This window comes from Rhinopithecus bieti, unplaced genomic scaffold (assembly GCF_001698545.2).
Source record: "Rhinopithecus bieti isolate Rb0 unplaced genomic scaffold, ASM169854v2 scaffold_33474, whole genome shotgun sequence".
Taxonomy (NCBI): Eukaryota; Metazoa; Chordata; class Mammalia; order Primates; family Cercopithecidae; genus Rhinopithecus; species Rhinopithecus bieti.
The window spans coordinates 1,146,262-1,159,293 of NW_016814460.1; the positions used below are offsets into that span (position 1 = coordinate 1,146,262).

The 13,032-nt window shown below is 49.5% G+C and overlaps 1 protein-coding gene across 3 annotated transcripts in view; it reads left to right on the forward strand.

The window, feature by feature from the left end:
• Nucleotides 1-12,790, forward strand: part of CALCOCO1 (calcium binding and coiled-coil domain 1) — a 17,827-nt gene extending 5,037 nt beyond the window's left edge. The window contains exons 5-15 of one of the 3 annotated variants that reach the window (XM_017851027.1): nucleotides 773-931; nucleotides 1,338-1,486; nucleotides 3,440-3,530; nucleotides 7,184-7,339; nucleotides 7,556-7,810; nucleotides 8,283-8,408; nucleotides 9,215-9,310; nucleotides 9,666-9,774; nucleotides 10,009-10,208; nucleotides 10,702-10,808; nucleotides 11,062-11,779. In XM_017851027.1, coding sequence (XP_017706516.1) covers nucleotides 773-931; nucleotides 1,338-1,486; nucleotides 3,440-3,530; nucleotides 7,184-7,339; nucleotides 7,556-7,810; nucleotides 8,283-8,408; nucleotides 9,215-9,310; nucleotides 9,666-9,774; nucleotides 10,009-10,208; nucleotides 10,702-10,808; nucleotides 11,062-11,137 — 1,524 coding nt within the window. In that variant the 3' untranslated portion in view covers nucleotides 11,138-11,779. The other 2 variants (XM_017851026.1, XM_017851028.1) reach the window with 2 other exon arrangements.
• The last annotated feature ends 242 nt before the right edge of the window (nucleotides 12,791-13,032 follow it).

Below are 13,032 nucleotides of genomic sequence, written 5' to 3' on the forward strand. Positions count from 1 at the left end.
TTTTTTTTTTTTGAGACAGCCTTGCTCTGTCACCTAGGAAGATGTTTATATCTCACATAAGTGAAAGATGTGTGATGAGCTCCTATTCTCTATTGTGTTTTCACAATCATGATTCTCATTTGAGCCTTACAACAATTCAGACTAAGGGATCATGTTACAGATGAGGACACAGAGACTTAGAGAAGTTAAGAAACTTGTTCAAAATCACATAGCCAGCTGGGTGTAGTGGCATGCGCCTATAGTCCCAGCTACTGGGGAGACACTGTGGTGGAAGGATTGCTTGAGGCCAGCAGTTTGAGGTACTGTATGCTATGGTTGCACCTATGGCTAGCCACTGCACTCCAGCCTGGGCAACATAGTGAGACCCTGTCTTTAAAAACAATCACATAGCTAGTAAAAATTGCATTGAAGATTGGAACCCAAGTCTGTCCAACTCCAGAGCAGATAGGGTAAAATTAAGGGAGCCATCCCTTGTGTTTGTGTTCATTGACGTGCCACACGAGGGATTTCTGCAATTGCTGGGTGAGGAAAGGGCCAGGCCTAGGGTGGGGAAAGGTAAGAGGGATGGGCAATTCAGAGTGCCGTGAGCTGGTGCATCTGACTGGGTGGTGGACAGGATTCGGTAGCACACCGAGCATCCCCTTCCTCACCTCTTTATAGCCCAAAGCTATGTAATTTCCCAACCCCAGAATGCACCTGGAGAGTGGTAAGGATAGAACCTTAGAAGGGGTACTCCACCAGCACACTCCCCTTCTCCTCCTGCCGCCTGTAGAACCAGCTCGATGAGAGCCAGCAAGAACGGAATGACCTGATGCAGCTGAAGCTGCAGCTGGAGGGACAGGTGACAGAGCTGAGGAGCCGAGTGCAGGAGCTCGAGAGGGCTCTGGCAACTGCCAGGCAGGAACACGCGGAGCTGATGGAACAGTATAAGGTGGGAGCTGGGCCAGGTAGGGGGTAGGGTCTGGCTGCTCATCCAGCGTGCAAAATCTAAACCCACTGAAGAGAGTGAGGAGAGATGTTAGTGGGCTTTTATGATGGTTCTGACATCAAGAAAATAGGTTTAAGGGGTAATGGTTGGGATTAAACTTGATATGACAAGAGAAGTGTTCCAAACTTGTAATGAGACTCAGTTCTTTGAACATAAGAATGCTGAGGTAAGGTGGAGGTGGCCACGTTGATAGGTAAAGGAATGTTCCAGCAGTTTCTTTTTCAAGGAAGGCAATGTGATAGCCAGGTGGGAGCAGTCAGACCCTGGTGTGCTCTTCCTAAGCCTTTGTTCCACTACTTGAGAGATGAGTCCCAACCTCCCTTTTCTTCTTGGGGAAACTTAATTTCAGGGGATTTCCCGATCCCATGGGGAGATCACAGAAGAGAGGGACATCCTGAGCCGGCAACAAGGAGACCATGTGGCACGCATCCTGGACCTGGAGGATGACATTCAGACCATCAGTGAGAAAGTGCTGACGAAGGAAGTGGAGCTCGACAGGTGAGAGGAGTCCACTGACCCCATCACTTCCTCTCCCTTCCATGACCCCCACGCTCCAGCCCCCTCTCTCAGGCAGGCAGACCTGCTGTCTGCCTCATATGCTTTCTCTTTCCCTCCTACCCTCACTCATGCTAGTCCAATTACTGGGGATACCCTTTTCTGCCGAGCTCTCTACCATCTTTCCGCACGCTAGTCTGTATTCCTTTGCTTTGGAAATAATCATAGTTACCACTTATCGTGCAACAAAAACTGAGCAAGAGCTAGGAGTGGAAGATTTGGAAGAAGAGAATGGATGGAAGTCAGTGCAAGGTAAGAGAGGATGGATTTCAGATTTGGCAGCAGGAAAGATAAGATTAGACTGTGTTCTTACTATTAAGAAACATTAGAACTGGTGATCCAGGAATGTTATGGAATCTCTCCTCTGGAAAAAAAGATACAAATCATAGACTCTTAGCATTGGGAATGTAAGGTATGTATGAGGGTATATAAGTGGTGACTCTCAGGAGGCAGCCTCTTTAACATTTGACAGCTGTCATTTTTGTATCTCTTGTATTGAGCCAAACTCGACTCTCCTATAACTTACCAGGGGGTCCCGAGACCTCTGGAGCCACATAAAATAAATTTCTTTCTTCTTCCAGAAAGTTGTTTCCTCTACCAAGTAGCATAAATATTGACCACCACCTCCCATGTCTGCCCTTCAAATTTTCACCAGTTTAAACACTCTAGTTCCTTATTTTATTAAATGACGTAATTATATTCCATTTAGTACTGGTAGGTGGGATATTTTAAAAAACTGTTTAAGGCCGGGCGCAGTGGCTCAAGCCTGTAATCCCAGCACTTTGGGAGGCCAAGACAGGTGGATCACGAGGTCAGGAGATCGAGACCATCCTGGCTAACACAGTGAAACCCCGTCTCTACTAAAAAAAAAAAAAAAAAAAAAAACTAGCCGGGTGAGGTGGCAGGCGCCTGTAGTCCCAGCTACTCAGGAGGCTGAGGCAGGAGAATGGCGTAATCCCGGGAGGCGGAGCTTGTAGTGAGCTGAGATCCAGCCACTGCACTCCAGCCTGGGCGACAGAGCGAGACTCCGTCTCAAAAAAAAAAAAAAAAAAACTGTTTAAAAGAAAGAGGCATTCTATCCAAGGCCCAAAGTAATAAGTGAGTTCATCTGAGAGGCTTCTTCAGGATATGTTAGCCTCACCCTAGGGAAATATTAGATGTCAACATTCTAAGTCATAGGTTAGGAAAGCAGTGGTCAGATTGAGCATCTGGAAAAGATTAGAGGGTGTCTAGACCAGGGGTCAACAACTATGCCCCACAAGCCAAATCTAGCCTGCCACCTGTTGTATAACCCAGGTAAGAATGGTTTTTACATCTTTTAATGGTTAAGAACAAATTAAAAGAAGAATATTTTGTAACGTGTGAAAGTTGTATGAACTTCAAATCTGTGTTCAAGTTTTATTGAAACATCATGCTCATTCATTTACATATTGTCAATGGATGGTCCTGCACTACAATGGCAGAGTTGAGTAGATGCCACAGAGACCACATGGGCTGCAAAGCATAAAATCTTTACTATCAGGCCCTTTACAGAAAGAGTCTGCCAACTTCTGATCTAGATCAAAAGTTTATGATCAATAATGACTGCCCTTGTCTCAAAAAGACTAGATTCTAGTCTCTTGATTGAGTGAAAACAATGGGAGCCATCAGCAAAACATTCCTTAAAATATTACATAAAAAGGTAAGAAAAACTATTGCTTTCTAAATTCTTCTCTAGAACCTGGAATCTTGGTTTCCTGGGGCTTAGAACTGGAGCTGGCTTAGGGATTTATGCATCCCAGAGTGAAATGGAGCTCTGGGCCTAGAGCAGCAGCAGCAGAGCACAAGACAGAGGCCTGAGTCCATTCCTTCTCTGGGTGGAGCAGATTGTCTGATATGTCATCCCACCAATCACAGGCTTAGAGACACAGTGAAGGCCCTGACTCGGGAACAGGAGAAGCTCCTTGGGCAACTGAAAGAAGTACAAGCAGACAAGGAGCAAAGCGAGGTAAGGGGCTCAGAGTTGATTTGCTTTCTCCATTGTCCAGTCAGTGTTTGATTCCCTTTCGAGAGCCAGACACCAAAGGGAATAAAAATGTAAAGAAGACATTGACATCGTGTGCACTCCACTAAGGAATATAAGACATATACCCAAATCAGGATTAGTCAGAGTGGAAAAGTGGAATATAAGAGTGTCACAAGAGAAATCTTTTTTTTTTTTTTTTTTTTTTTTTTTTTTTAGTTTTTTGGAGACAGAGTCTCACTTTGTCTCCTATGCTGGAGTGCGGTGGTACAATCTCAGCTCAGTGCAACCTCTGCCTCCTGGGTTCAAGCAACTTTCATGTCTCAGTTACCTGAGCAGCTGAGATTACTGGCGCATGCCACCATGCCCAGCTAACTTTTGTATTTTTAGTAGAGACAGGGTTTCACCATGTTAGGCAGACAGGTCTTGAACTCTTGACCTCAAGTGTTCTGCCCACCTCAGCCTCCCAAATTGCTGGGATTACAGGTGTGAGCCACTGCACCTGGCCTCAAGAGAAATCTAATAAAAGTATTGTGGAGCTCCAGGGAGGTGTATGAGTGCACATCTTGTTACAGACATAAGAAAAGTCTTTTTAAAAGGGGTGTGGAGGCCAGGCACAGTGGCTCACGCCTGTAATTCCAGCACTTTGGAAGGCCAAGGCAGGCGGATCACCTGAGGTCAGGAGTTCAAGACCAGCCTGGCCAACATGGTGAAACCCCATCTTTCTATAAAAATTAGCCAGGTGTGTCAGGTGCCTGTAATCTCAGCTACTCAGGAGGCTGAGGCAGGAGAATCACTTGAACCCGGGAGGCAGAAGTTGCAGTGAGCCTAGATCACACTATGGCACTCCAGCCTGGGCGACAGAGTGAGACTCTGTCTCAAAAAAAAAAGCAGGGGAGGGCCATGGCTGGGCATGGTGGCTTACACCTGTGATCATAACACTTTGGGAGGCTGAGGCGGGAAGATTGTTCAAGCCCAGAAGTTCAAAACCAGCCTGGGCAACATAGTGAGACCCCATCTCTACAAAAAATTTTAAAAATTAGCCAGGCATGGTGGCATGCACCTGTAGTCCCAGCTACTCAGGAAGCTGAAGTGGAAGGATTGCTTGAGCCCAGGAGGTCAAGCCTGCGGTGAGCTGTGATCGCACCCCTGCACTGCAGCCTGGGTGACAGAGCAAGATTCTGTCTCAGAAAAAAAAAGGGATGGGGTATAGGGCATGTAGTAGCCTAGGACTTTCAAACCTTTTTAGCAGAACCCTTTCCTCTCCTCCCACCAATAAAGTTTTTCATCTTGTGTGGACTCTCACTGAATAAACAAAAACAATATTTTATTACTATGAATTTATTTTCATAAATCTGAATGTATAACATTTACTTAAAAGGTAATGAAAGCAATTAGGTAATATTGAGGCATACCAAACTTTGAAATGAGAGGCTATGGATGACTGTTCTGTCAGCCTCAGCAACTAATATATTTCTGTATTTTATTTTGGTTGTGCAATATTGAGAACACCTTGAGTCACACACAAGTAGGTGCAAATGATAACAATTTTTTTTTTTTTTTTTTTTTTTGAGACGGAGTCTCACTCTGTCGCCCAGGCTGGAGTGCAGTGGCCAGATCTCAGCTCACTGCAAGCTCCGCCTCCCGGGTTCCCGCCATTCTCCTGCCTCAGCCTCCGGAGTAGCTGGGACTACAGGCGCCCGCCACCTCGCCCGGCTAGTTTTGTATTTTAGTAGAGACGGGGTTTCACCGTGTTAGCCAGGATGGTCTCGATCTCCTGACCTCGTGATCCGCCCATCTCGGCCTCCCAAAGTGCTGGGATTACAGGCTTGAGCCACCGTGCCCGGCCGATAACAATTTTTAAACTGTCCACCTTGCAACTCAGTTTACTCTTCAATTCAATAGAAAATACAATAGAAACTATTCTGAGCTTTGCACAAAAATGAATTAACCTGGAAACACATGCCAATTGGTGATCTCCAGTGTGTTAACTTGTGATTTTATGCGTGTTTGTTTGTTTCTTTGTTTTGAGACAGAGTTTCATCTTGTTGCCCAGGCTGGAGTGCAGTGGCGTGATCTTGGCTCACTGCAACCTCTGCCTTCCAGGTTCAAGTGATTCTTCTGTCTCAGCTTCCTGAGTAGTGGGATTACAGGCACCCGCCACCACGCCCGGCTAATTTTTTGTATTTTTAGTAGAGATGGGATTTCACCATGTTGGCCAGGCTGGTCTCGAACTTCTGACCTCAGGTAATCTGCCTGCCTCAGCCTCCCAAATCACACTGAGATTACAGGCGTGAGCCACTGCACCCGGCCTTGTGTTGTTTTTTTTTAAACATAATTGTTAATAATTTAGAGAACATTCAAATCAAATATCTGCAGAACTCCTAAATCCCTTCTTCAGTACCCTGGGTTTGTGTGGAAGATCGTTAAAAACCCTTTGCTCAGCAGTGAGAATAGGTAGAATTTGAGTAGACAGAGATGAGAGTGAGGATATTCTAGGAACAGAAAAAGACGTGAGCAAAGGCTTAAAGGGCAGAACACTCAGGGCAGTTGAATGTGTGGGTGAAGTGTTTGAGATAAGGCCTAGGTTAGACTGTGGAGGATCTTGAGCTTCATTTTTATTCCACAAGCAGTGAAAGGCTTTGATGATTTTTCAGGCAAGGGTGACATGAACTGTACTTATGGCCGGGTGTAGTGGCCCACACCTGTAATCCCAACATTTTGGGAGGCGAAGGCAGGAGGATCCCTCGAGCTCAGGAGTTCAAGACAAGCCTGGGCAACATAGTGAGACCCTGTCTCATCTCTAAAAAAGAGAAAAAAAACAAAAACTAGGCAGGCGTGGTGGCACATACCTGTAATCCCAGCTACTTGGGAGGCTGAGTTGAGACAATTGCTTGAGCCCAGGAGTTGGAGGCTGCAGTGAGCTGTGGCCATGCTACTTCACTCCAGTCTTGGCAACAGGGTCAGATCCTATCTCTGAAAAAGAACATAACTGTACTTACAAAATCAGAACTGTACCTAAAGAAGAAGAATCTGATCGCCTTGTGGAGAATGAGCTAGTTATGAAGTTGTTCAGTAGTCTACGCAAGAAATAACCAGAGTCAGATAACGTGGTTGTGGTGGTAACAGAGAAGAGCAAATGCCTGTGACCAGGATGCAGAAGCAACAGGCTTTTCTGTGGGCTGCTAGGGAGAGGACAGAGCCAAGCATGGCACCAAGGACACCAGGTTACTCCATTCTGAGTAACGTGGGAGCTAGTTGTTACCATGGACGGAAATAAGAGTAGGAAAGACTGGGATGGGGTGGGAGGTAGACTGTTGAGTTTGAGGGGCCTGTAGGGCATGAAGACTGAGTTTTGATTTAAGAGAAAGAATGGAGTAGCAGAAATGGTACATGGAATGCCTGCATGGAAGACCTGAGGCTATAATGCTGGATACCTCAATTTGGGAGCTGGAGACTGGATTTGCAGGATTGAGTCCTTTGAGCTGAGAACCCAAGAAGGGCTGGAAATAGTTGAAGGCTTGAGTGTGTGTTAAATCTGAGAAGTGGAACCTTGACCACTCTCATCACAATGGTTCACCTCCCGAGCCACCCCAACACACATACCCCTTTCCTTACCTGCTTTCCACTTCCATCAGGCTGAGCTCCAAGTGGCACAACAGGAGAACCGTCGCTTAAATTTGGACCTGCAGGAGGCCAAGAGCTGGCAAGAGGAGCAGAGTGCTCAGGCCCAGCGACTGAAAGACAAGGTGGCCCAGATGAAGGACACCCTAGGCCAGGCCCAGCAGCGGGTGGTGAGTGAGGCCCCTTGGCAACAGGAAACAGGGAAAGTTCCAAGGGCAAGTTATAGAAAAGCCTAAGTATCTAAAGAGAAGGGGAAAGACATGGCTAAAGACTAAACAACACAACCCCGAGTCCTAATGCAGTGGAGTGGAGGGAGCCTGGTTACCTCCCCGGCTGACAAACGATTCACTGGGAACTCTGATCTCCATCTCCTTCTTTCTCCTGAGGCTGAGCTGGAGCCCCTGAAGGAGCAGCTTCGAGGGGCCCAGGAGCTTGCAGCCTCAAGCCAGCAGAAAGCCACCCTTCTTGGGGAGGAGTTGGCCAGCGTAGCAACAGCCAGGGACCGCACCATAGCCGAACTACACCGCAGCCGCCTGGAAGTGGCTGAAGTTAACGGCAGGCTGGCTGAGCTCGGTTTGCACTTGAAGGAAGAAAAATGCCAATGGAGCAAGGAGCGGGCAGGGCTGCTGCAGAGTGTGGAGGTAGAGGGATAGGGGGGCATCTGGCAATCTGATGACCACTGCCCCCACCTCTGTGGGGGCTCCTACATGTGGTTAGACCCTTTGGGAGGAGAGAAGAGGGGTTGAGAACCTTAGAGGACTCAGGGGTGGAGAGGGGCTTTGAGGGAGGTACACTTTACTTTCTAGGCATGACCCATCCCTAACCGGGGTATCCCAATCCTAATCACCAGAGTACCTTCCTTGGAACACAAACGTTTTCTGTCCTAGGCCCCAGACCCTGCCATAATGCCCGTTCCTGATCAAGCAGCACCTGCCTTCATGTCCTGTCCTTCATTCAGAGAGTATAGGAAATGAAGGCAAAAGGGGGAAAGTGCTCTAAAAACGATGCTTTAAATAAAGGAAAGGACACACAGTAAGGGATAGTGCTATTGACAGTGGCGTTCCTTTTTCTTCCCCTCTCACCCTCCCATTTTCCTTCTTGGCTATCTCCCAGGCAGAGAAGGACAAGATCCTGAAGCTGAGTGCAGAGATACTTCGATTGGAGAAGGCAGTTCAGGAGGAGAGGACCCAAAACCAGGTGTTCAAGACTGAGCTGGCCCGGGAAAAGGATTCTAGCCTGGTAAGGCACCCAGCCACCAAGGATCCTGTCCTGTGGCCTCCTGAGGCGTCTATACCCCTTCTCTCTGTCTTGGATATGGGCTCAGAAGTACTAGGTGTCCACTTACATGTTGGGTGGCATTTCACTTGCACAAGCAAGCCCTCGTTGGTTTGAAATACGCATTTTTTGCCGGGCGCGATGGCTCAAGCCTATAATCCCAGCAATTTGGGAGGCCGAGATGGGCAGATCACAAGGTCAGGAGATCAAGACCATCCTGACTAACATGGTGAAACCCCATCTCTACTAAAAAATACAAAAAACTAGCCGGGCGAGGTGGCAGGCGCCTGTAGTCCCAGCTACTCGGGAGGCTGAGGCAGGAGAATGGCATAAACCCGGGAGGCGGAGCTTGCAGTGAGCTGAGATCAGGCCACTGCAGTCCAGCCTGGGCGACAGAGCGAGATTCCGTCTCAAAAAAAAAAAATGCATTTTTTTCTGCTCTCAGGGCACACATCTCGGCCCAGTAGAGGTGACTTAGGAGAATTATAGAGTGGCTCCTTGGTGTGACCAAGGTCTCTGCACCCCAGCCTATAGGCAGTCATCCAGGACCCACTCGAGAGGCAGAGACTAAGACTTAGAAAACTGAGTCTCTGGGGCCCAAGACACAAGACTCATGGAAGAAGAGTGTTGGGAATCCCCGTGTGTGTCAGAGCAGGAAAGAAGCAGAGACATGGGGAGACCTGATTCTAGATTGTTGGTCCTGGTCCCAGAGCCCAGGTTCTTGGGGGTATATTCTAGGCTCCAGATTCCATCAGGCCCTCTTCCCTCAGGTACAGTTGTCAGAAAGTAAGCGGGAGCTGACAGAGCTGCGGTCAGCCCTGCGTGTGCTCCAGAAGGAAAAGGAGCAGTTACAAGAGGAGAAGCAGGTGAGCACCCAGGCCCTGTAGATGCCACAGGTGAGGAATTGAGGGCTAGAAACTTTGTAAATTCCCGTCATCTCTTGGCTTAGAAACTGTTCTCTCCAAGAGGGCCCATACCCTGGCTTCTCTTATTAGCGGACTTGGCAGGACAGGGGATGATCTCTGGGAGAAGGGAGGGATGTAAGTGGTGAAGCAGGGGTGCTGCGGGGAGTGTCTGCCTGAAGTCACCCCAATCTTTGCTGAAGGCATCTAATCCTGAGGAGCTAAGAGTTCTTCTTGGGTGCAGAGAATGGCTCTGCAGGCTAGCAAGGTTGGTACCTTCACTTTCTCTAGCACCTGCCTTTTTCCTTCCCAATTCCAGGAATTGCTAGAGTACATGAGAAAACTGGAGGCCCGCCTGGAGAAGGTGGCAGATGAGAAGTGGAATGAGGATGCTGCCACAGAGGATGAGGAGGCCACTGCAGGACTGAGTCTGTATAACCCCAGTCTTGTAACACCTCTTCCCCCTCTCTACCCTCCGCTGTTGAGGAAGGCTCCATGTAACCTTGCTGGGAGCTGCCTCTGCCTTCTATGTGTTTTGCCTTTTCTTTCCCAGACCCTGGCCCCTGTTTAGTCTAATGATACCCCTCATCCAGAGGAGACAGCTGGTCCAGCCTTCTCACAACACATCCTTCTTTCTTCTCTGCCTGCTTCAACTCCTACAGGCTGCCCGGCAGCTCTGACAGACTCGGAGGATGAGTCCCCAGAAGACATGAGGCTCCCACCCTATGGCCTTTGTGAGCATAGAGACCCAGGCTCCTCTCCTGCTGGGCCCCGAGAGGCTTCTCCCCTCGTTGTCATCAGCCAGCCGGCTCCCATTTCTCCTCACCTCTCTGGGCCAGCTGAGGACAGTAGCTCTGACTCGGTGAGCAGTGGAGGAGCCTGCACGGAAGCAGTAAGGAGGGGTAGGGCCAAACCCAAGTGTCCCAGCCTGGAGTACAGCATGATCTTGGCTCACTGCAGCTTCTGCCTCCTGGGCTGAAGCAATCCTCCCACCTCAGTCTCTCAAGAGTAGCTGGGACCACAGGCACGCACCCCCAGCTAGTTAGAGCAAGAACCTTAGCCATACAGGGCTCTCTTTTTCCCAGGAGAGAAGAGGCAGGCCCAGCCTCTCTTCAAGGCCACACCAACAGATACCATCCCAAAACCCAGACCAGCCCAATAGCCTCACTGCTTCTCCCCCGCACTCATTCTCTTATTATCCACCAGCCCCTCGAAACGCCTCTCCTGCCCCACCCTTCCTAAGCCCCTCAGGTCACTATCCTAGCCTTGGCTGCTCTTCCCATACTGTCCCAATGTGCTGCTCCCCCATCTTGGAACACCACCCCAAAGCCCAACCCTATCTCTTCGGCATCCAGGAGGCTGAAGATGAGAAGTCAGTCCTGATGGCAGCTGTGCAGAGTGGGGGTGAGGAGGCCAACTTGCTGCTTCCTGAACTGGGCAGTGCCTTCTATGACATGGCCAGGTGAGTTCAACCAGCAAGGCCAGGAGGGAGGTGGTAGGAGGTCAGAGGGAAAGGGCATCCGTGTGGACAGTCACCAGGCCCTGCTCCCAACCCCTTCCCTTCTTGGCCTCAGCCAAGAAAAGGAGATACAGGTATGGTTAACAATGAAAATGACTCACTGCTCCAAATCCCAGATGCCTTCAGGTAATCCCTCCCCCTATCTTATCAATGCACTCAGAGGTCCTGCCTTTAACTGGCTTCTATGTTGTTCTAGCACCATCTTCTGCAGAGCCCAAATTGCCCTGCTTCCCCTCTCTCCTGCCTCTACCCCTTCCCCAACTACCAGGTAGGTACCTAGGATCCTCCAGGGAGGAAGGGAGGTGACCATGGCCCCCAGGGATAGGAGCAGAGAGAAGACTGGGATCCAGCATCCATCTGGCTACACCTGAAATGCTTTCCCTCTTCCCTCACTTCCCTGGGTGACCGTTAGGGAAGGGAACCTACAGGGGTGGGGGTTTCAGGTATCAGATTGTCCCCTTCTGCCTTCCCTTTTATTCCCAGGGTCAAGGGGCAGGCACAGGGAAGAGAGATTTGATCATCTAGTCCCAGTTTTGCCTGGATGCGAGATGGGCTCAGGGCAGGGAGGGGGTGATGCTGTCATCCTTCTCGGCTGGAGCAGGAAGATGAAGGACGATGTCAGACTCATTTTCAGCCTCATTAGGCAGCAGACGGAGATAGAGGGAGGAGAGCAGGAGGTTGGGGGATGGGCTCTGCACTGCAGAGACCAGCAGAGACTAAAGAAGAGGGGACATGGGGAACTGGAAAAATAAGGCTTCCAGAATTGTGGGGAGAAAGACGCTGTGGGAGAGGCCAGGATGCTGCATTTGGCACAGGATAACCTGGGAACCCAGGCACATGGGTCCTGCTCCCTGAAGTCTGCAAGTCAAGAAGGGAACAGAGCACGCCGACCCTCTCCCTTTCCCCTCTGTCTCTCTTAGTGGCTTTACAGTGGGTCCCCTGTCAGAAACCAGCACTGGGGGCCCTGCCACCCCCACATGGAAGGAGTGTCCTATCTGTAAGGAGCGCTTTCCTGCTGAGAGTGACAAGGATGCCCTGGAGGACCACATGGATGGACACTTCTTTTTCAGCACCCAGGACCCCTTCACCTTTGAGTGATCTTACTCCCTCGTACATGCACAAATACACACTCATGCACACACACACTCACACACATGCATACACTTAGGCCTCATGCCCATTTTCTATCACACTGGGCTCCATGATATTCTGTTCCCTAAGAACCGCTTCTGTGTGCCCTGTTTTCATCCCAAGATTTCTCAGTTCATCCTCTCCTACCTGGCTCTTTTGTCCCAGGGAGGGGTCCTGTTCGGAAGCAGTGGCTGAATTTACCCCCTGAAAGTGGTTTTGGAGGAACCAGGATGGAGGAGGCCTTCCCCTGTGGGAATAGAATCGTCCACTCCTAGCCCTGGTTGCTTCTGATACTCACACAGCCACTGCACACACACACTCACTCACACTCCCTTGTCTGATGCCCCAAAGCCAATTCCTGAGGCAACCTACCCTCCCTAATTTGGGGTTTCTGTTTGTTTACCTGAGTTTTCTCTGGGGCCTGCATAGAGGCAGCAGCATGGACATCACGGCCTCTCAGGTCCCTTTTGGTTCTCAGCTTTGTTGGTTCCTCTTTCTGTTCCCCCATTGCCTTCTGCGCCCCACCCTGGCCTTTTCCATAACCTTAGGTATTCAGTTTGGAGGGTTTTTTGTATTTTTGAGGATTCCTGTATTCTGTATCCTGTCCTCGCATCTCCTCACATGGAAAGAAATAATGTATTTGTGCCTTCTGTGAGGGATGGCGGGAACAAGTGGTCCCAGGTATCCCCATTTCCCAGCCCCCTCTCCCTCTCCAGGTCCCCCCATAGCAATAAAAGCTTCCCCCTGATATCCGTCCCTTTGTAGTTTGAACAAATATATTTATATGATATGTATGACTGTTGTCACAAAATTTGTTCTTACCATGAGGTGTGACTGGAGCACAGAGCCCAAACCTCTGGCTCTTAGACCCTGGTGGAGGGAGGAGGGAAAGAGGGGACGCATCCCTACCTCATGGCAGGGGATGCTGGGCAGTTACTCTCCTGTCATGCCTCCTGCTGTGCTGGCCACCAGTGGGTTGTCTCAAGTGGGAGTCTGGCTTGGATAATACGGCAGTTGGGGAGGGAACAAACTGATG